Source organism: Moschus berezovskii, chromosome 21 (genome assembly GCF_049115385.1).
Source record: "Moschus berezovskii isolate FMDL1 chromosome 21, NW_MosBer_1.0, whole genome shotgun sequence".
In the NCBI taxonomy this organism is placed as follows: domain Eukaryota; kingdom Metazoa; phylum Chordata; class Mammalia; order Artiodactyla; family Moschidae; genus Moschus; species Moschus berezovskii.
Window position 1 is genome coordinate 4,921,345 of NC_142480.1, and position 20,065 is coordinate 4,941,409.

Sequence of the window (20,065 nt, forward strand, 5' to 3'; positions counted from 1 at the left end):
GCCTACTCAAGCTTGGCGGCATCCAATTTCATACAAATCCACAGCTAGGGTCAGCTTCTCACCCCAAAGCTGTGTGGTAAGAGGTGGAGAAATCAAGGTTGGGACTGGAGAGAGAGACTCCTGTGAGCAGAAGAGAAGAGCGTGGCTGGGAACAGGGACAGGTGCCTGAATCAAGGGGGCACAGCCTGTGCCTGGATCTCGGGCCAAAGGAGAGATGACACAAACGTGCCCACACCCTTGAGAGCGCCGTATCCACACCCACTGGCAGCAGGCCTTCCTGCTCTCCATGGGCACAGGGGGGCACGCTGAACCAGGGCCCTCTGAGATGCTCCAGAAAACAGTCAGGGTGCTGAAAAGCTCGGGACTAGAGACACCCAGGCCCCTTGTGGCAGCGCTGCTCTGCAGGCTGTGGCCCCACAAGGAACCTCCCCTTGGCCCCTTCTCCAGAGCTGAGAGAGCCCCTGACACTCTCCGCGGGTCTTTTAATTTGGAGGCTTCTCACCCCTTCCTCTGCCAAGTGTTCTAAAATCATCAGGGCAAACACTTTTCCTGCCAGGATAGTGGCTATCGGTAGCCAGAGAAGCATTGTGCAGCCAGTCTCACTTCATCAGAGGGATGAGTCCGGATCGGTCAGGGCGCAGCTCTTTCCCAGAGGCCCCCCAACCCGAGTTATCCTCCACTCGGCAGGTGGGGAGCCGGCTGCCCGGGAGAGGGCCAAGCAGGCTCTCCTGGACTCAGTTTACACAAACTGTTGGCCCGCAGCCCAGAAACAGACATGGTGAGGGTATCCACTCCTGCCCTTCAACCGCCAAAGCCTCTGCCAGTCTCACGGGCTGGAGCTGAACCCCAGTCCTGTCACTGCAGGTCACCAAACACGCCAGGCCTCAGTGTCTGAGTCAATGAAATGGGGATAAAAATATCTCACTGACTGGTTAGGGTGGAGACTAAATACATAATAAGCAGAGGGCCTAATACCCACTTATTCATTTCAGCTTGACACAGGCCAGACAGGGTGCCGGGAACCAGGGCTAGAGGGCCCACAGCCCGGCCACTTTGTCATTCCCTTTTTCCATGCTTCTGCAATGGAGGCCCCTATCATGATGCAAAAACAAGGGAGGCACCAGAAGACACTTCCTGGAAAACGAGAGCAATGATTACTAGTGGGGCCAGTCTCGGCCGGCCACTTGGGCCCACATACCCATGCCAGGGACACAGCTATCCCGGAGCAGGAAAAGCCAGGCAGGGGCTGGGGACAGCAAGGCTGTGGGTAGTGGGGTCTGAGCAAAGAGGATACCCACCCCAAAGAAAGGGCAGGTGCCAACCCATGACGAGCAGAAAGCTGCTACCCCCCCACCAGGCCATCCTGTCACGGAGAAGGAAAAGATGGAGGAGCAGCTGGGAGACCCTGAAAGGTGGTCTTCCCACCCATCTGCCCCCAGACTCACATGTGGAATCAAGGGCCATGCTAGGAAGCCAGCTCGAGGACTCTTTGGAGGCTCTCGGAACTGAACCACCAAAGCCGCCCCATTCAGAGAAATCGTCCAGCAGCTGGGTCCAGATGCTCAGAGGACAAGGCCAGTGTCTCCCACCTTCTGTCAGGCCCTGTAGGGCAGGGATGGAGTGGAGCAGGAGCCACTTTGTTGAGTGCCCTCCGTGCAGCAGGCACTCTGTACACGTGATCTCAGCTGTGCCCCTCAGCAAGTCCACCCGCTGGGCACTGCCATCCGGTTCACAGATGCACAAAGAGAGCTCAAGGACCCTCCCCCAAGGACACCCAGCTTGAACCCCATCCAAACTCCTTCGGTCCCACTGTTCTGCCTCCAGTATCCAGGAGACGGCACCAGGTGGCACTGCCCGGATGCCCCGGACGGGTTGGTCACACATCGGGAAAGCTGACCAGGCACAGGAAGGAGAATAAGGGATCCTGACCACCCAGCGCCCTGGGGACTCCAGGGAAAGGGCCACCTCCTTTGCAGTCAACAAGTCCAAGGCCTCACCAGCCAGGCTGGGGGCTGGAATCTGCAAGAAACCAGCGTCACTCGGAACTGAACAAGCACAAGCTTGCCAGGGGCTTCCGAGGAGACAGGCTGACTTGGTGTGCCGGACACTGACTCATAAAGCGGGAGACACTTGCACCCTGGCAGAGGCAACCAGCGCTCCCCTAGACCACCTTAGCCGGACGCACCAGAGGCGTTTCGTTAGGAAAGTTACAGACTGAAATGAGAGCACCGAAAATAATTGATCTGTGAGCAGATTTTATTTAAGTGCTGATTCATGGTTGTTCTATAAGCCAACAGCCCGTCAGAACTATAAATTAACGAGATAAAATGTGGCTGGCCCTCCATATTTCAGACCGGGTATTGACGTTTCAGAATCCACAGATTTTTAACTGTACTGATTGAGGACACCAGGATAAATGGCCTTGGCGCCAAATTCCCATTAGCGACAATGGGCACCAAGGGACTAACTCCCAGAGCGCGGCGGTGAGAATGCCCTGCGTTGCCTTCTCCTGGCAGGGAGTTCTAATTAGATTGAAGTGAAAAAGCCAAATCACCAAGGGCGGAAAGAGGCAGATCAAGTGAAAAGGAAGCCAGACTTGGTGGCGAGAAAGGACAAGAGAAGTCAAATGAGGTCGCAAGCCATGGGGACTGCAGGCGGAGAGCATCCCCACACACGCTGGGCCAGGGCACGAGGAGCCCCCAGCCCACCCCATGGCCCCCATGAACCCAGCCCTGCCCGGCAAGTGCCAGCCTCAGCTCAGCCTCATCCACATACCCACTGAGCAGCTGCTCAAGCCGGCCCTGGCTGGGCGACGAAGACCCAGAGACCACCAGGACAAGCCCTCCTTCTCAGGGAGCTCCCACACTAACTGGGGGGAACGGACCCAGAAACCCAACAACCCCTCAATAGGAAAGGCCCCGTCGAGGGGCTAGAGGGCTTCCCCAAGGTCAAGGGCAAAACCCTGGCCCCAACCTGCCCCGCCTCAAGGCACAGAGCACGTGCATGCTGATCACCAATGCGGCCCTGGCATCAGGTCCTGTATACAGCTGGTGCTCAATAAGTAACAGCTGAATGAATGAAATGGGGCCTTCAAGAGGCGAATCAGGTGGTGAGCCCATTCCCAGCAGAGGGGTGCAGAGGAAAGTGCCCCCTTACCACCCCGAGTAGACAGCAAGGCCCGGGGTGGGGCAGGGCCAGACCTCCCCTGTCCCACCCCACACACCACAGCTGGGGGAGCAGACCGCGTTCCCTCCAGCAGGTTCCATCACAGACCGGGTGGGGAGGGCACATTCCCCTCCTGCGGCTCCCACCCCGCCACGGGTCACACCCGCCGCCAGGGAGACCTACCATGACTCCCTCCTGCTCCAAACTCAGCGACAGCCCCCTACTGCCACCTGCTGTGGCAGGCCCTACCTTGGCAGGCAGGAGGACTCCCAGAAGGCCTGAACATGTCTGAATCCCCCACACTCGCTCACACCCAGAGACCATGGCAGGGCCTGTTTAACATCTATTGACTAAGGAGACAGATCATGACAAAGCGCAGCCAGGAACCCACTAATGTTATCAAACCAACTTGTATCTGATTAACCCGACAGCATCACCTGCATGTGAGACTCATCCCATCTGCACTCCTGGGCAGGCGACGCAGGCACCCACGGGTGCTCAGTGACGCTGGTCTGGGGAGCAGCACGCGGGGAAGGCATGCCCCACGGTCTAGGAAGCGTGTGCAGCCGGAGCACCCGTTCCTGCACCCCCAGACTCACCTCCCCCAGCTCCCTGCACCCCACACTGCCACACACACCACGTGGTTCAAGCTCCCATGATGGGTCCACCCTCATCCCATCTGCTGAGAACCCACTTCCCTCCTCCTCCTCACCAGCTCCCCTCCACCCTGATTCTCTGTCTCCCCTATTCCTGCATCAGCTTGGACCCCACTTCCTCCAGGAAGCCTTTCTTGATCTTCCAGGCTACATGTGCTTGCAGTTCCTACACCTCAGCCCTTCACTGTTCTCTGGAACTCTCTGCACGTCTGTCTCCCCCAGCAGAAGGGAGCTTCTCCAGGGTGGATCCTGGGGCTTGTTCACCTCTGTGTCTCCAATACCGGGCATGGCTTCTGGACCCACGGGCAACATAGCATAGCAGTCGAGCCACCAGCCTCGGAGCCTGGCAGACCTGTGATCATCCTGGCTCGGCCACTGCCCAGCTGTGCCTCTGGGCCTGCATGGAGGCGCCAGTCTCAAGGGGTGAGTGGGGCCTTACCCCGAAAGGAAGGCTACGGAAGACCCTGCACACAGCAGGGACTTGGTGACAGTACTCCTGCTGTCGTTGACTCAATAGTCACCATCACCCCGCGGGAGCAAACCCGCGGAGCTGCAGCTCCCTCTCGGCCCGGACAGGCTCCCAGGAAGGTCATAGTCTGAGGAGCGCACACACCTAGCACGGTGGAACGGGCATGGAGTCTGTAGTGGCACAGGTGTTGCTCCAAACCCCACCTTCCATGCACCCCTGGAGGCCCCGAGCCACTCCCTCGCCCCTCTGAGCCTCAGTTTCATCACCTGAGAAATGGGGAGAATGACGGCTGGCAGGATCGACGTGTCCCATGCAAAGCCTGAAACACTGCACCCACCGCCCTCACGGCTGTCAGCCTGGTCACCACCCCTATTGACCGACAGCCTCCGGGGTTCAGTCACAGGCGCTGCAAGGCACCCACAAAGCCACCCCTGCGCAACCCAGCAGGACACAAGGACACTCGGAGTGAGGGACAGACCCGCTGCACCTGAGCTGTGGGGCAGAGCGAGGGCCCAGGCTCTGGGGGTGCTCACCCCTGTTTGCTGGGCAAGACCTGGGCCCCCAGCGCCTCCCCAGCTGGGCCAGGCCGGCAGGGAGGTCCCGGGGACCAGTGTGAACCCAGACCTCCCTCCTGGCCCTAGCAGTGGTACCCAGCAGAAAGTGAGCCAGGAGGGAGCCAGGGAGGCACCAAGGGCAGCCAGCCTGGGATCAGGGGGCAAGGCTGGAAGCCAGCTCCATCCTCACTGGAGTACCACGGCCAGGCCTGTGGCACTCCCAGCACGTGCCACCAGGAAAGCTGGGGAGTAGAAAAGTTCCCTCGCTGACTTCTCTCTCCTTCTCGCCCTGCTTGTCAAGCACCCCCTGAGGACCCAGCCAGCACAAATCCATCTCACCCAGAGGCCTGTGAGGTGCGGGTGGGCATGAAAGCAGAACTCGTTTGCAGACTTCCCTTATGAGCTAGAATTGTTCCTTACAGCCTTTCAATGGTAATGAATTGACAGGAATTCTAAACTTATTCCAACCAAAGGACACTGTGATAAAGTTAAAACTATTTCAGTACAAATTGCATGTCAGAAGTTGATTAAAAAGCCACCTCTTTATCCAGCCCCGCAGCTTGGGGCCGAGACAACCTTGGGGCTCTGTCCTCCAGGCGAGCTGGCCAAGGCCCACATGAACCTCTCCGTGGAGAGGCTCAGTTTCAGCCAAATGGCCAGGAAACCCACTCACCAAGCTGCGTCTCCGCTGATCCCAGCTGCCCCAGCCCTGACAATGTTTGCAGCTTGTGGCCACAGGATTCCACCTCCACGCCCCAACCTGGCCGGGTGAAGCCTCCCCAGAGAGAACGATGGCTCAGCTGCCAGCTCGGAGGAGGGGGCACCTCGGGGGAAGGATACAGAGAAACACACCTGTTTCAAGGTCTGTGAGGTGGAGGGCGAAGTCGAAACCGCCGCTGAGGATGCTCCGGCCACAGGGGGACCACCGGGCGGCCCGCACCGCCTCACTGTGCAGGGAGTAGGTCTGCAAACAGCTCCCTGAGTCCACAGCGTTCCACACCTACGAGGCAAACACAGCGACACACGTCATGAACAGGACCCTGACCTCAGGGGCTCAGCTGGGCCCCTCTGCACGGGGAAAACGCTCCCGCAGTGGAACCAGACTCCCAATATTGGACCATCCAAACAGAATCTAGATGTGAAATTCTCTTGGTGGACATATAATAAGGCCTTGGGACTGGCAAGTCACAAGGGAGCCATTCCCCAAAATTTTCTGGAGTTAATGTAGTCCACAAGGAAAAAGCCCGTCCTGTGTCCTGCCACGCACCTGCTCGCCACCAAAAAGTTCAAACCCAGTCGTGCTTGTACCTCTGACATCTCTCCTCTGAGACAGGACTTTCTGAGCCCTGCAGTGGACATGGCAGCAGGCCAGGCCATCTGCATACATCCTGCTTTAAGACTAAAATTCAAACTAGACCCTGCCACACCGGTGTCTGCAACCAGGCCAGGAGCAGACACCTGCCTGAGGGGCACGCTGTCCTTTTTTCTGGGAGAGAAGGCACCATCCCTCACTCGCCCCCTGCTCTCTGTGGAGAGTGATGCTCATGGCAGAAAGCCCTGTGTACACTTAATGACCTCTGAAATGTGTTTCTAAGCCCTCAAGTACAGAACTGAACATTCTGAGAGCAGGAACCATTCGGGCGTGAAAGAGCTGCATTTGGCTTCCCACCAGCTCTTGCAGCAAACTCCGCCAACCACCATGAGCCCCTGGGGAAAGGCTAGCAAGCAAGGAGTCTGAGAGGGCTAGCCCTAGGCCTGACACAGGGAGGTACTCAACAGTACCAGTATCCCCCTCTCTGGTGTCACCCCAAGAAGAAGGGGACACGCTCACCGACCCTCCAAGCTGGGTCAGAGGAATGAACACAAGAGCCAGAAGGCACATGCCATGCCTCCCATGTGACACTGCTCCTCGCAGGTCATGTGACTTGGCCAAGAAGCTTGGCCTCTCCTGGCCTCAGTCTCCACCTCTACAAAACGGGGGTAAGCAGGGCCCCACCCCCGGGCAGCAGCGGTGGGGATCGAGAGAGGGCTGGGTACGCCGCACTACACTGTGCCTGGCATCCAGCAGGAGCTGCGGTGCTGGAGGCTGTGCTTTCTTGAGGTGTGTAGAGCGTGCGGTTTTTAACAGCAGGATTCCCTGACCCTCTCTTATTTCCTTAATAAGAGTAAACCCAAGCATGCCCACGCGCATCCATAAACTGGACGTGAGCAATAACCTCCCTTTTCAAGATGAGAAAATTCACCCTGTCACATCCTGAAGGTTCTCAAAATGCATAGGATCAGAGTTCTGAAAGCGCTATTTCCCGGGCATATGTAAATGTCTAAGATTAAGAAAACAAGAGGTCAGCAGTGGCCTTCAAAGGATGTTAAGAGAGCTCAGTTCCTTTCTTCCTTGTGAGGGGTCAACAGCTGGGGTTTCAGACTGAAAAGCACAAACCAGCAGCATTTACATGTAGAAATATGAACAGAAGTAACAGAGGAGGCAGCCAGAAGACTTCAAAGTGAAGTGGGAATTCATGGTGGAAAGGCAGAGCACAGGAAACTGCGTTTGTTCAAAACTATGTACAAGTATGACTTGAATAGAAAAAATAAAGTAAAATTAATGAACTAGATCTACAGGGTTATAATCCTGAATACATAAGACAATACACACTGCTGCATATACTCAGTATGATGTCATCTAAGCTTTAAAAGCACATAAAAACACCACCTCACAGCCATTAGAATGGCTATTATTTAAAAAAAAAAAAAAAGAAAGAAGAAGATAAGTGTTGGCAAAGATGTGGAGAAATCAGAACCTTTGTACATTGTTGGTGGAAATGCAAAATGGTCTGGCCACTAGAGGGAAAAAAAGTATAGCGAGACCTAAAAAAATTAAACACAGAAATACAGTATGAACCGGCAATTCCACTTGTGTATATACGCTCACAAAGGAAAACCACGGTCTCAAAGACCCCAATGTTCATAGCTGTTGATGGATGGGACTGTGTTCCCACCCTGTAGTTTGGCCTGAGGCCAAACTGTGGTAGGGGTAAGGGCGGTAATGGTGACCTCCTTCAAAAGGGCTTATGCCAGAACTGCTGTATTCAGTGCCCCTGACCCCACGGCAGCCACTCAACACACGCCTCCACCGGAGACTCACACAGGCAAGTCTGACTCAGTCTCTTGTGGGGTCACTGCTCCTTTCTCCTGGGTCCTGGTCACACAAGGTTTTGTTTGTGCCCTCCAAGAGGCTGTTTCCCCGGTCCTGTGGAAGTTCTGTATTCAAATCCCACTGGTAAACTCTCTGGGGGTCCTCAGTCCCTTTGCCAGATCCCTACATTGGGAAATCTATTGTGGGCCCTAGAACTTTCACAACAGTGACAAAAATCACTGCAGATGGTGCCTGCAGCCGTGAAGTTAAAAGATACTTGCTCCTTGGAAGAAAAGCTATGACCAACCTAGACAGCACATTAAAAAGCAGAGATGTGATTTTACTGACAAAGGTATATCTAATCAAATGTATGGTTTTCCCAGTAGTCATGTACGGATGTGAGAGTTGAACCATAAAGAAAACTGAGTGTCAAAGAATTGATGCTTTTGAACTGTGGTGTTGGAGAAGACTCTTGAGAGTCCCTTGGACTACAAGATAAAACCAGTCAATCCTAAAGGAGATCAGTCCTGAATATTCAGGAAGCACTAATGCTGAAGCTGCAGCTCCAATCTTTTGGCCACCTGATGTGAAGAACTGACTCATTTGAAAAGACCCTGATGCTGGAAAAGATTGAAGCCAGGAGGAGAAGGGGACAACAGAAGATGAGATGGTTGGATGGCATCACCGACTCGATGGACATGAGTTTGAGTAGTCTCTGAGAGTTGGTGATGGACAGGGAGGCCTGGCGTGCTGCAGTCCATGGGGTCACAGAGAACTGGATACAACTGAGCAACTAAACTGAACTGGACTGAATGTCCGTAGCTGCATTCATTATTCACAACAGTCAAAAGATGGAAGAAACCCAAGTGTCCACTGATGAATAAATGGATGAACAAAAGGTGATCTATATATACACATACATATACATCACATACATGTATACTTATGCAGTGGAATATCACTGTCTTAAGAAGAAATGAAATTCTAACACATCCCATCATATGGATAAATCCTGACGGCCTCACACTGAGTGAAGTGAGCTAGTCACAAAAAGTATAATCTCACATATAAGAGGTTCCTAGAGCAGTCAAAATCATGGCAGAAAGTAGAACGGTGGTTACCAGGGACTGCCGGGAGGGGGAAATGAGGACCATGTTAATGGGGACAGAGTTTCAATTTTGCAAGATGAAGAGTTCTGCAGATAAGTGGTGGTGATGGTTGTACAACAATGTGAATGCAATGGCAAGCCACTCCCGTACCCTTGCCTAGAAAATCCCATGGATGGAGGAGCCTGGTAGGCTGCAGTCCATGGGGTCACTCAGTCGGATACGACTGAGCGACCTCACTTTCACTTTTCACTTTCACGCATTGGAGAAGGAAATGGCAACCCACTCCAGTGTTCTTGCCTGGAGAATCCCAGGGACGGGACAGCCTGGTGGGCTGCCGTCTATGGGGTCGCACAGAGTTGGACACAACTGAAGCGACTTAGCAGCAGCAGCAGCAGTCACTAAGTTCCCTGGAGAAGGCAATGGCACCCCACTCCAGTACTCGTGCCTGGAAAATCCCATGGACGGAGAAGCCTGGTAGACTGCAGTCCATGGGGTCGCTGAGAGTTGGACACGACTGAGCGAGTTCACTTTCACTTTTCACTTTCTTGCATTGGAGAAGGAAATGGCAACCCACTCCAGTGTTCTTGCCTGGAGAATCCCAGGGTCAGGGGAGCCTGGTGGGCTGCCGTCTATGGGGTCGCACAGAGTTGGACACGACTGAAGTGACTTAGCAGCAGCAGCAGCAGTCACTAAGTTGTGTCCAACTATTTTGCGACCCCATGGACTGTACAGCCCAACAGGCTCCTCTGTCCACAGGATTTCCCAGGCAAGAATACTGGAGTGGGTAGCCATTTCTTCCTCCGGGGGAATCTCCCTGACCCATGGATCAAACCAAGGTCCTCTGCATTGGGAGTGCAGAGTCTTAGCCACTGGACCACCAGGGAAGCTACCTTAATGCCACTGAATCTACACTTAAAAATGGCTACATCAGTAAATCTTATGTGTATTTCATCACAATTTTAAAAACACACAGGAGGGACTTCCCTGGTGGTCCAGAGGCTAACACCCCACACTCCTAATGCAGAGGACCTAGGTTTGATCCCCAGGCAGGGAACTAGATCCCACATGCCTCAACTAAGACCCAGCACAGCCAAATAAATAAAAGTATTTTTAAATGTTAAAAATAAATAAAAACTCACATGAAGCAAAACTATCATGTTTATTTGCACACTTGTTATAAGACTATAAAAATATTCATGGAAGGCCTTTCCTGGTGGTCCAGTGGTTGCGATTCTGCATTTCCACTGCAGAGGGTACAGGTTGGATCCCTGCTCAGGGAGGAAGATGCCACAGGCCTCTCAACCAAAAAATAAATTCAAAAAGAAAATACACATGGAGAGGGTGGTCGCTTCTAGGAATGGAGGGCAAGGGGCTATGAATCCTACCCTGTATTTCCCCTAAAGAGAGGCAGAGAGAGGGCCAGAAAATGAATGTGCCCAAATGCTCCCATCTATTAAATGCACTCATTTACTTATTCATTCAACAAACATGTCCTGAGTACCAGATGCTGGAGCGGGAGGGAGGGGGAGGAGGAGAAGGAGGGAGAGGAGGGGACAGATGGGAATCCCAATCAAAGAAAGAAGAGACTCTGAACCCTGCGACACCAAGGCCAAATCAGCGACCAGAGAGGCCTGATTTCTCGGCCACCGCCTCCTGAACCAGTCTTGGAAACACGTTTCAGGAAATCCATCAATCCCTAAACTGCCCGACAACGCTCCTCCAAAGTGAAAAATGCGTACTCGGCTCTCCTGGTTGATATATACACAACGATAGCATCAGAATCAATGCAGACCAGTCAGTCGCTTCTCAAAGTACCCGGGTGAAGGAGAGAAGAATCCTTGCTAATCGCTCTCCTTAATTGAATTTAATGTTCACTGTCAAGTTTTAAAGATTAATTCCCAAACACCGCAGCAGCCTGACGTGTGTACCTTTTTTTCAGTTAAGTAATTAGAGATCCCAATCTACCTCCGTGGAATTAAGGAGTTAAGTCTGCTGTCAAACGTGCTAAGATGAGTTGATTTATTAACTGGAGACATTCTATGTGTCCAATAAAAGTCAGATTTAGAAAGAACATGACAAGTGAAGTGTGGTGCTATAGCTTGCTCACCCCACATTTCCTGAGGTTTCCGTGTCCTGGTTCCTGAGACGTGGCCCCACCAGCAGCTCCCCCGAGTCTCTCAAAACCTATTGCTTCAGCCACAGGTCATGTTCTTTCGGTCTGTCTGCCTGCCTTTTGCTCTCTGTTATAAAACAAATACAATCTCCATTTAAAAATACGCAAATTCTACAAAAGTACTGAAAAGAAAACCCCATAGGAATCAACAATAGGGCGGCTGTTTCTCTGATGACACTGGCAATAGTTGTGTTCTATGAAATTTTTCTTCAAAAAAAAAAAGAGAGAGAGAGGAAACACAAAGAAAAAAATTAAGAGTCTGCCGGCATCCCACCGCCTGGAGACAGCAGCTTCAGACTTCCGGGTGAATCTTCATTTGACCGGGTCCTGGCAGCTCCTGCCTCGTGGCTCTTCCTGGTTTTAAGCCCCAGCTCCTGGCCTCCTGTCCATCCTTGACAGCCCTTGCCGCCCCCCAGGATAGCACTGTAGAGACCACCATCAGGCTTGCACAGCTTAGCAAAATCCTGTGCAGGCAGTGCCCAAGCCTTCACCCTGTCATTTACCTGCAAGAGCTTTGGGAATCCTTCAGGGTGAGTGTGTTCAAGGGCTGGAATTGTGCTAGTTTCACCGACTAATTTGGGGAGATGTCTTAACAACACTGAGTCTTCTGATCCATGAACAGGATATATGGCTCCTTTTATTTAATTTCTCTTGTTGTTTAGTCACTAAGTCATGTCCGACTCTTGCAACCCAGTGGACTGTAGCCCACCAGGCTCCTTCATCCACAGTATTCTCCAGGCAAAAAATACTGGAGTGGGTTGCCATTTCCTTCTCCAGGGAATTTTCCCGACCCAGGAATCATCTAAGCAATGGTTTAGTTTTCTGATGAAAAAAATCTTAGACATCTTTTGTCAAATTTATCCCTATTAATTTCATGTTTGGATGACATTATAAATGATATTTTAAATTTTTTTCATTTCCGGTTCTTCTTTTCTAATATGCAGAAATACAATTAATTTTTGTATATTGACCTTGAATTCTGCAAACTTGATAAACTACTAGTCCTAGAAGCTTTTTCTGTACAGTCAGTAGAATTTTCTACATGAACAATCATGTATATGAACAAAAACAATTTCACTTCTTCTTTTCCAATCTAGATATCTTTTCTTTTTCTTGCCTTATTGCACAGGCTATAATCGCCAGAACAATTCTGAATAGATGTGGCATGAGTGATCACCCCTGTCTTGTTCCTGACACTATGGGGAAAGCAATCACTCTTTATAGTTAAATAAGATGTTAGAGGTAGGGGTGGGAATGGGTGGGAGGTGGGAAGGAGATTCAAGAGGGAGGGGGACATATGTACACCTATAGTTAGTTCATGTTGATGTATGACAGAAATCAAACCAATATTGTAAAGCAATCATCATTCAATTAAAAATAAATACAAATTTTAAAAAAAGATGCTAAAGGTAATGTTTTCATAAACGTGCCTTAACAGTTTGAAAAAATTATCTTCTATTTGTAGTTTGCTAAAAGTGAAGGGATGTATGTAGGATTGATTCGCTAAATTTTATTTAAAATTTTTACATCCATGTTCATGAGAGATATTAGTCTATCACTTTCTTCTCTTGGTTTGGTACCAGGGTAGCCTCATAGAACAAGCTGGAAAATGTTTCCTCTTCTTTGATTTCCTGGAAGAGTTTGAGCAGAATTGTGTGTTAATTTTCTAGGGCTGCTGTAACAAAGTTCCACAAACTGGGTGGTAGATAGATATGTACTGTCTCACAGTTCTGGAAGCCAAAAGCCTGAAATCAGGGCAGGACTGGTTGCTCCCGAGGGCCATGAGGAAAGGATCTGTTCCAGACCTCTCTTCTTGACTTGCAGATGGCTGTCTTCATGTTCATATGGTGTTCTCCTTCTATGCCTGTCTCCAAATATTCCCCTTAATGAAGACGTAAGTCATACTGGGTTACGGTCCATTCTGAAGATTTCATTTTAACTTGACCATCTCTGTAAAAATCCTATCTTTAAATAATGACATATTCTGAGCCACTGGGGGGTTAAGACTTCAAAATGCAAATTTTGAGAGAGACACAGCTCAACTCATAACAAATTGCTACTATTTCTTCCTTAAATATTGGCAAAATTCACTAGTGAAGTTTTGGGGCATGGAGTTTTCTTTATGGGAAGGGTTTTAAATAGGAATTCAATTTCTTTAACAGAGACAAGGCTTTGGGAGTTGTCTAATTTTGTGGGTGAGCTTTAAGTGTCTGAGTCTCTTAAGGGATTTATCCAGGTCATCTAAGTTGTAGAATTCCTTGCCAAAAAGTTGATCATAACATTACCTTTGTTGTTGTTTAGTTACTAAGTCATGTCCAACTCTTGCAACACCATGGACTATAGCCCACCAGGCTCTTCTGTCCAAGGGATTTCCCAGATAAGAATATTGGAGTGGGTTGCTATGTCCTTTTTCAGGGGATCTTCTTGACCCAGGGATCAAACCCATGTCTTCTGCATTGACAGGTGGATTCTTTACCACTGAGCCACCAGAGAAGTCCAACATTACCTTAGCACTCTCTTAATATCTTTAGAATTTGTAATTAAGTCACTTCTCTCATTCCTACTACTGGTAATATGTATCTTTTTTATTCCTGATGAGTGGTTAAAGTTTTATCACTTTCATTAATTGCAAGGAACCAGTTTTTTATTTCACTGATTTTACTGTTTATCTGTGTTCTATTTCAATTATTTCTGCTCTATCTTTATCACCTTTCTTTTGCTTATTTTGGGTTGAATTTTCTTTTTCTGTATGTCTTCAAGTGGGAGCTAAGACCATTGATTTGAAATTTTCTTCTTTATTAACGCAGGCATTAATGGTATAAATTACCATCTGAGAACTGCTCTGGCTACAGTCCACAAAATTTTATATGTTGGGTTTTCATTTGCATTTGGTTCAAAATATTTTCTAAAATTCCTATCAGCTTCTCCCAGGACTCAGAGATTATTTACATATGTGCTATTTAGTTTTCAAATATTTGGAATATCTGTTATCGATTTTTAACTTAATCCTATCATCATTAGATAATATACTTTGAATAACTTCAATCCTTTTAAATTTACTGAGCCTTGTTTTATGGCCTATAATATGGTCTATCTTGGTAAACATTCCATGTACACTTGGAAAGAATGTGTATTCTGCTGCTACGTGGAGTATTCTATCAATGTCAATTAGGCCAAGTTGAGTGATAATGCTGTTCAAGTTTTCCATACCTTTACTGATTTTCTGCCTACTTGATCTATTGATTACTGAGAAAAGGGTATTGAAGGCTCCAACTGTAATTGTGGATATGACTGACTCTTCATGCAGTTCTCAGTTTTGCTTCATGAATTTTAAAACTCTTATTAGGTGTATACATATTTATGACCCTAATATTAAGTACCTCATGTTACATCCTTTGATAACTGAACCCTTTATCATTATAAGATGAGATTCACTGAGGTTTTGGTTACATGGATTTCTAATTTTTCATCAGATTTGGAAAACTTTTAGCCATTATTTTTTCAAATAATTTGTTCTGCTCTCCCTTCTTCTGAAAACTCTGATTTCACGTATATTGGGTAAGCATGAAGTTGTCCCACAGTTCACTGATGCTGTCCTTATTTTTCTCCTAAACTTTTTACTATCTGTGTTCCACTTTAGATAGTTTCTGCTTTTCAAATTTGCTAACCTCTTATTTTACAGTTAATGATTTTCAAATAATGGCATCAAGTGTATTTCTCATCCAAAACATTTTTCACCTCTAGAGTCTGATTAGGATTTTCCTTCTGTCTTCCCTAGCATGCTCAAGCTTTTCTCTGCGTCTTTGCACACACGGGCACACGTATAAAAGTCGGGGGAACACTCTAATTTACTGTTCGCATCATCTGCGCCACTTGTGGGCGTGTTTCCATTTTCCATGTTTCTTCTCCTCATGGTTCAGATGTTTCTGATTCTTTCACATGTCTTTTAATCTTTGTTCAGAAGCAAGACACCATGAATTTTACTTTAGTGGATTTTTTTTTAATTCCTATAATACTCTAAAGGTTTGTTCTGGGACACAATTAGATTACTTGGAAAATGTTCACTTCTTGCCAAGATAGTCTCTAAGCTTTGACAGGAGGAACCACAGCAGCATTTATTTGGGGCTGTTTTACTTCACTCCTGAGGCAGTACCCTTTTGAATTACAAGGATTTCCCACTCTGGCTTATGGGAATATGAAATATTCATGGTCCTGTGAGCCCTGGGGATCGTTCATCTTATTCCTTTTAAGTGGCTCTTCCCGCACCTGGGGGAGCTTCCTCACACGCATGTGCTGATCAGCATTTCACCGAAGACGTGAGGGAAGCTCCCACAGACTTCTGGAGCCCCACTCTCGCCCCGGGGCACCACGCTAATGCCTGATTCTCTATTCTGAGAACTCAAGTTGCCGGGACGTTCTTGGATTCCAGCTCTGCCTCCTCAACCCAGGAAGATCACTGGGACCCATCTGGGTGTCTCCTCCCTGTGCTAGAGTCCAGAAACTCCCACCTGGCAGTCACCTGAAACAATCTCGGGGACCATTCGTTTTTTTCTCTCTCAGGGATCACTGCCTACAGTACCTGGTGTTCAGCGTCTGAAAATCACTGTTCCCTTACATTTTCTCTGTTTTTTTAATTGTTTAAGCTTGAAGCATAAATCTGGCCCCGTATTACTCCATCTCTGCCAAAAGCATAAGTTCTCATAAGTTATTTAGAAGTGTGTGATTTAATTGTCAAATGTTTGTGGAGTTATTTTTTTTTTATTTTTCAGTCATTATTATTTATTAAAAATTTAATTCCATTGTGATCAGTGACTAGGCTTTCTATTGTTTAAACCCTTTAAAATGTATTGAGATTTGCTTTATATCATAGCTCATGCCCTACCTTAGAGAAGCACTATTTGAATTTGAAAAACATCTATACCCTGCACTTGTTATGTATCGTGTTCCCTAAATGTTAGTTAAGGTAGCTGACAATGTTATACGGATCTTCCATCTTTATTGATCTGTCTAGTTGTTCTATCAATTACTTAGAGAAAAGTGTTATAATATCCAACTATGGCTATAGATTTGTTTATTCTCCGTTTAATTTTGTGAAAACAACTTCATGTATTTTGAAGCTCTGTTATTAGGTAGAGATTGCTATGTCTTCCTGATGAATTGATCCTTTTATCATTATGAAAAGTCCCTCTTATCTCTGCTAATACCTTTTGTCTTGAAGCCTATTTTATTGTTTAATATTACAATACTTTCGGTCTTCTTAAGCTTACTATTTGGATGATATCCCTTTATGCCATGCATTTACTGTTAGCTTCTTTCTTACTGGAAGTGCACCTCTTGCCAACAGTATACAATTTAGTCTGGCTTTTGTATCCATTCTAACAATCTCCTTTTTTAAAAAAAAAAAAAAAAACTTAAAATTTTAATGTGGACCATTTTTTAAGTCTTTATTGAAATAATTTTTTACAATATTATTTCTGTTTTATGTTTTGTTTTCTTGGCTGACAGGCGTATGGCATCTTAGCTCCCTGCCAGGGACTGAATCCACGTCCCCTGCATTGGAAGGTGAAGTCTTAACACTGGACTACCAAGGAAGTCCCCTGACAATCTCCTTTAACTGTAGTGTTTAACTGATATACATATAATATGATTGTCAATATGAGCAGATTTACATCTTCACTCTGCTCTTTTTTTTTTTTCTGTTTTCACCTGTGCTTTATTCCTCTTTTCCTCCTTTGTGGTCTCCTTTTGGGAGAACTATTTTTAGAATTCCATTTCATCTATTGGCTTTTTTAGCTATGTCTCAACGTTTTTTTAAGTGTTTGTGCTAAGGATTACAATACACATGCTTAATATTTTAAAATCATCTTAGAGTTAAACTGTACCAGTTTACATAAAATATGAGAAGCCTACAACCATAAATATATTTTCTCCAACCCCTATCCTTTATGCTATAGCTGTCATATGTATTACATCCACATGTTATAAATCCCACAATGTAATGTGATAATGTTTGCTTTAAATAGTTGTGCATTTTTTTAATGTAAGAGGAAAACATAGTCTTTTATATCTTCCCACATATGCACCATTTACAGCCTCTTCAATTCTTCCTAAAGATACAAGTTTCTATCTGGTATCGTATTTCTCTGTCCTAAAGAACTCCCTTAACATTTCTGCAGTGCACGCCTGCTCAACAAATTCTCGCCTACTTTTCATTCATCTGAAAATGTCTTCATTTCACCTTCCTTCTTAAAGGATACAGCATCATGAGTTGAAATGTTTTTAATGGCACGCTAAAAGTGCCATTTCACTGTCTCTGAACTCTACTGTTTCTGATAAGAAGTCAGAATATATATATTTATATCACTATCCCTTTCCACATGACCTTCATTTTTCTCTGGCTACTTTTAAGATTTTCCTCTTTATCTTTGGTTTCCAGAAGCTTAACTATGCTAGGTCAAAACACAGTGTGATTTCCTTTACATTTGTCCTGTTTGGGATCTGCAGGGTTTGGCTTTCTTTTTCTTTTGAATCTGGAAATGTACATATTTTGACCAAATCTGGTGAGGTTTTAGGCATTATTTCTTTGAATAGCTTTTTCTTCCCCACGCTCTCTCTCATCTTTGACTCCAATTAGGAAGGAAGCGACAGTTAGAACCAGACACAGAACCATGGACTGGTTTCAAATTGGGAAAGGAGTACATCAAGGCTGTGTATCGTCACCCTACTTATTAAACTTAAATGCAGAGTACATCATTCAAAATGCTGGGCTGGATGAATCACAAGCTAGAATCAAGATTGCCAGGAGAAATATCAACAACCTCAGATATGCAGATGATACCACTCTAATGGCAGAAAGCAAAGAGGAACCAAAGAACATCTTGATAAAGATGAAAGAGGAGGGTGAAAAAACTGGCTTAAAACTCAACATTCAAAAAAAACGAAGATCATGGCATCTGGTCCCATCACTGCATGGCAAACGGGTGGAGAAAAGGTGGAAACGGTGGCAGATTTTATTTTTTTAGAGTCCAAAAGCACCATGGACAGTGACTAAAGGTATGAAATTTAAAGATGCTCACTCCTTGGAAGAAAACCTATGACAAACCTAGACAATATACTGAAAAGCAGAAACATCACTTTGCCAGCAAAGGTCCGCATAGCCAAAGCTATGATTTTCCCAGTAGTCAGGTATGGATGTGAGAGTTGGACCACAAAGAAGGCTGAGCACTGAAGAACTGATGCTTTCCAACTGTGGTGCTGGAGAAGACTCTTGAGAGTCCCTTGAACAGCAAGGAGAGTAAACCAGTCCATTCTAAAGGAAATCAACCCTGAATATTCACTGAAAGGACGGATGCTGAAGCTGAAGTTCCAATACTTTGGCCGCCTGATACAAAGAGCCAACTTATCAGAAAAGACCCTGATGCTGAGAAAGATTGAGGGCAGGAGGAGAAGGAGGTGACAGAGGATGAGATGACTGGATGGCATCACTGACTCAGTGGACATGGGTTTGAGCAAACTCTGGGAGACGGTGAAGGACAGTGAAGGGAAGCCTGGTGTGCTGCAGTCCATGGGGTCGCAAAGAGTTGGACATGACTGAGCAACTGAACAACAACAGTGCATATACTAATACTACTATATATTACTCCTATACTGTTCAGTTCAGTTCAGTTCAGTCGCTCAGTCGTGTCCAACTCTTTGCGACCCTGTGAATCACAGCACGCCAGGCCTCCCTGTCCATCACCAACTCTCGGCGTTCACTCAAACTCATGTCCATCGAGTCGGTGATGCCGTCCAACCACCTCATCCTCTTATATATTACACAAATATCTGGTTATTGTCCAGAGGTCCCTGAATATCTGTTCCTTTTTCCCTCTATTCTTTTTCTCTGCTTTCAGGTTGAATAATTTCTATTACTCTATTTCCAAATTCACTGGCTCTTTCTTCCGTCCTCTCCATTCTGCAATAGAGTCCAAAGCACACAGTCTTTATTTCAGACACTACTATATTTTTCAGTTCTAGACTCTGTATCCCCTTATAAGTTTCTATTTCTGTACAGAGATTTCCTAGCTTTTTACTCATTGTGACTATATTTTCCTTTGTGTCTCTGAGTATTGTCATAACTGTTTTAAAACAATTGTCTGCTAATTTCAACATCAGGATTATCTTGGAGAGAAACACTTTCTCTCGAATGTAGGTCCCCTTTTCCTATTTCCTACTACATTGAGTACTTTGGAGTGAAATACTAGATATTATTGGGCTTCTCTGGTGGCTCAGATGGTAAACAATCTGCCTGAAATTCAGGAAACCTGGATGGAGAAGATACCCTGGAGAAGGGGATGGCAACCCACTCCAGTATTCTTGCCTGGAGAATTCCATGAATAGAGAAGCCTAGTGGGCTATAGTCCATAGGGTCACAAAGAGTCAAACATAGCTGAGTAACTAACACATACTAGATATTATTCATGCAAAATTTACATTATACAAACTCTGGATTCCGTTATGTTTCTCTGAATAACATCAACTTTTTTTTTTAAACAGGAAGCTAACTTGCCTCTATTCAAATTTCAAACTGTCTTCTCTGTTGTGTGCAGCAGTAGAAATTTCTATTCAGTTTTCTTAGTATGAGCTGAGCTTCTTAGAATCTGCCCCCCTCGTGGATTCAGGAGTCATCAGAGATTTGGGTAGAGTCTATACACAGAACTTGTGGCTTCCCCTCTCTGACCCCTTCCTTTCCCTCCTCACTCTTTAGCCGCTCTGGTTGCCCCAAATTACATCTTCTGGCTCTTCAAGTCAGTAACACTGCCGGCTT

At 46.9% G+C, this 20,065-nt stretch overlaps 1 protein-coding gene across 3 annotated transcripts in view; it reads right to left on the reverse strand.

Moving 5' to 3' along the window:
* WDR25 (WD repeat domain 25) overlaps positions 1 to 20,065 on the reverse strand; it is a 142,704-nt gene that overhangs the window by 51,362 nt on the left and 71,277 nt on the right. For all 3 annotated transcript variants that reach the window (XM_055418547.2, XM_055418543.2, XM_055418545.2), the window contains exon 3: positions 5,697 to 5,844. In XM_055418547.2, the coding sequence (XP_055274522.2) occupies positions 5,697 to 5,844 (148 nt within the window). The remainder of the gene's footprint in view (positions 1 to 5,696; positions 5,845 to 20,065) is intronic.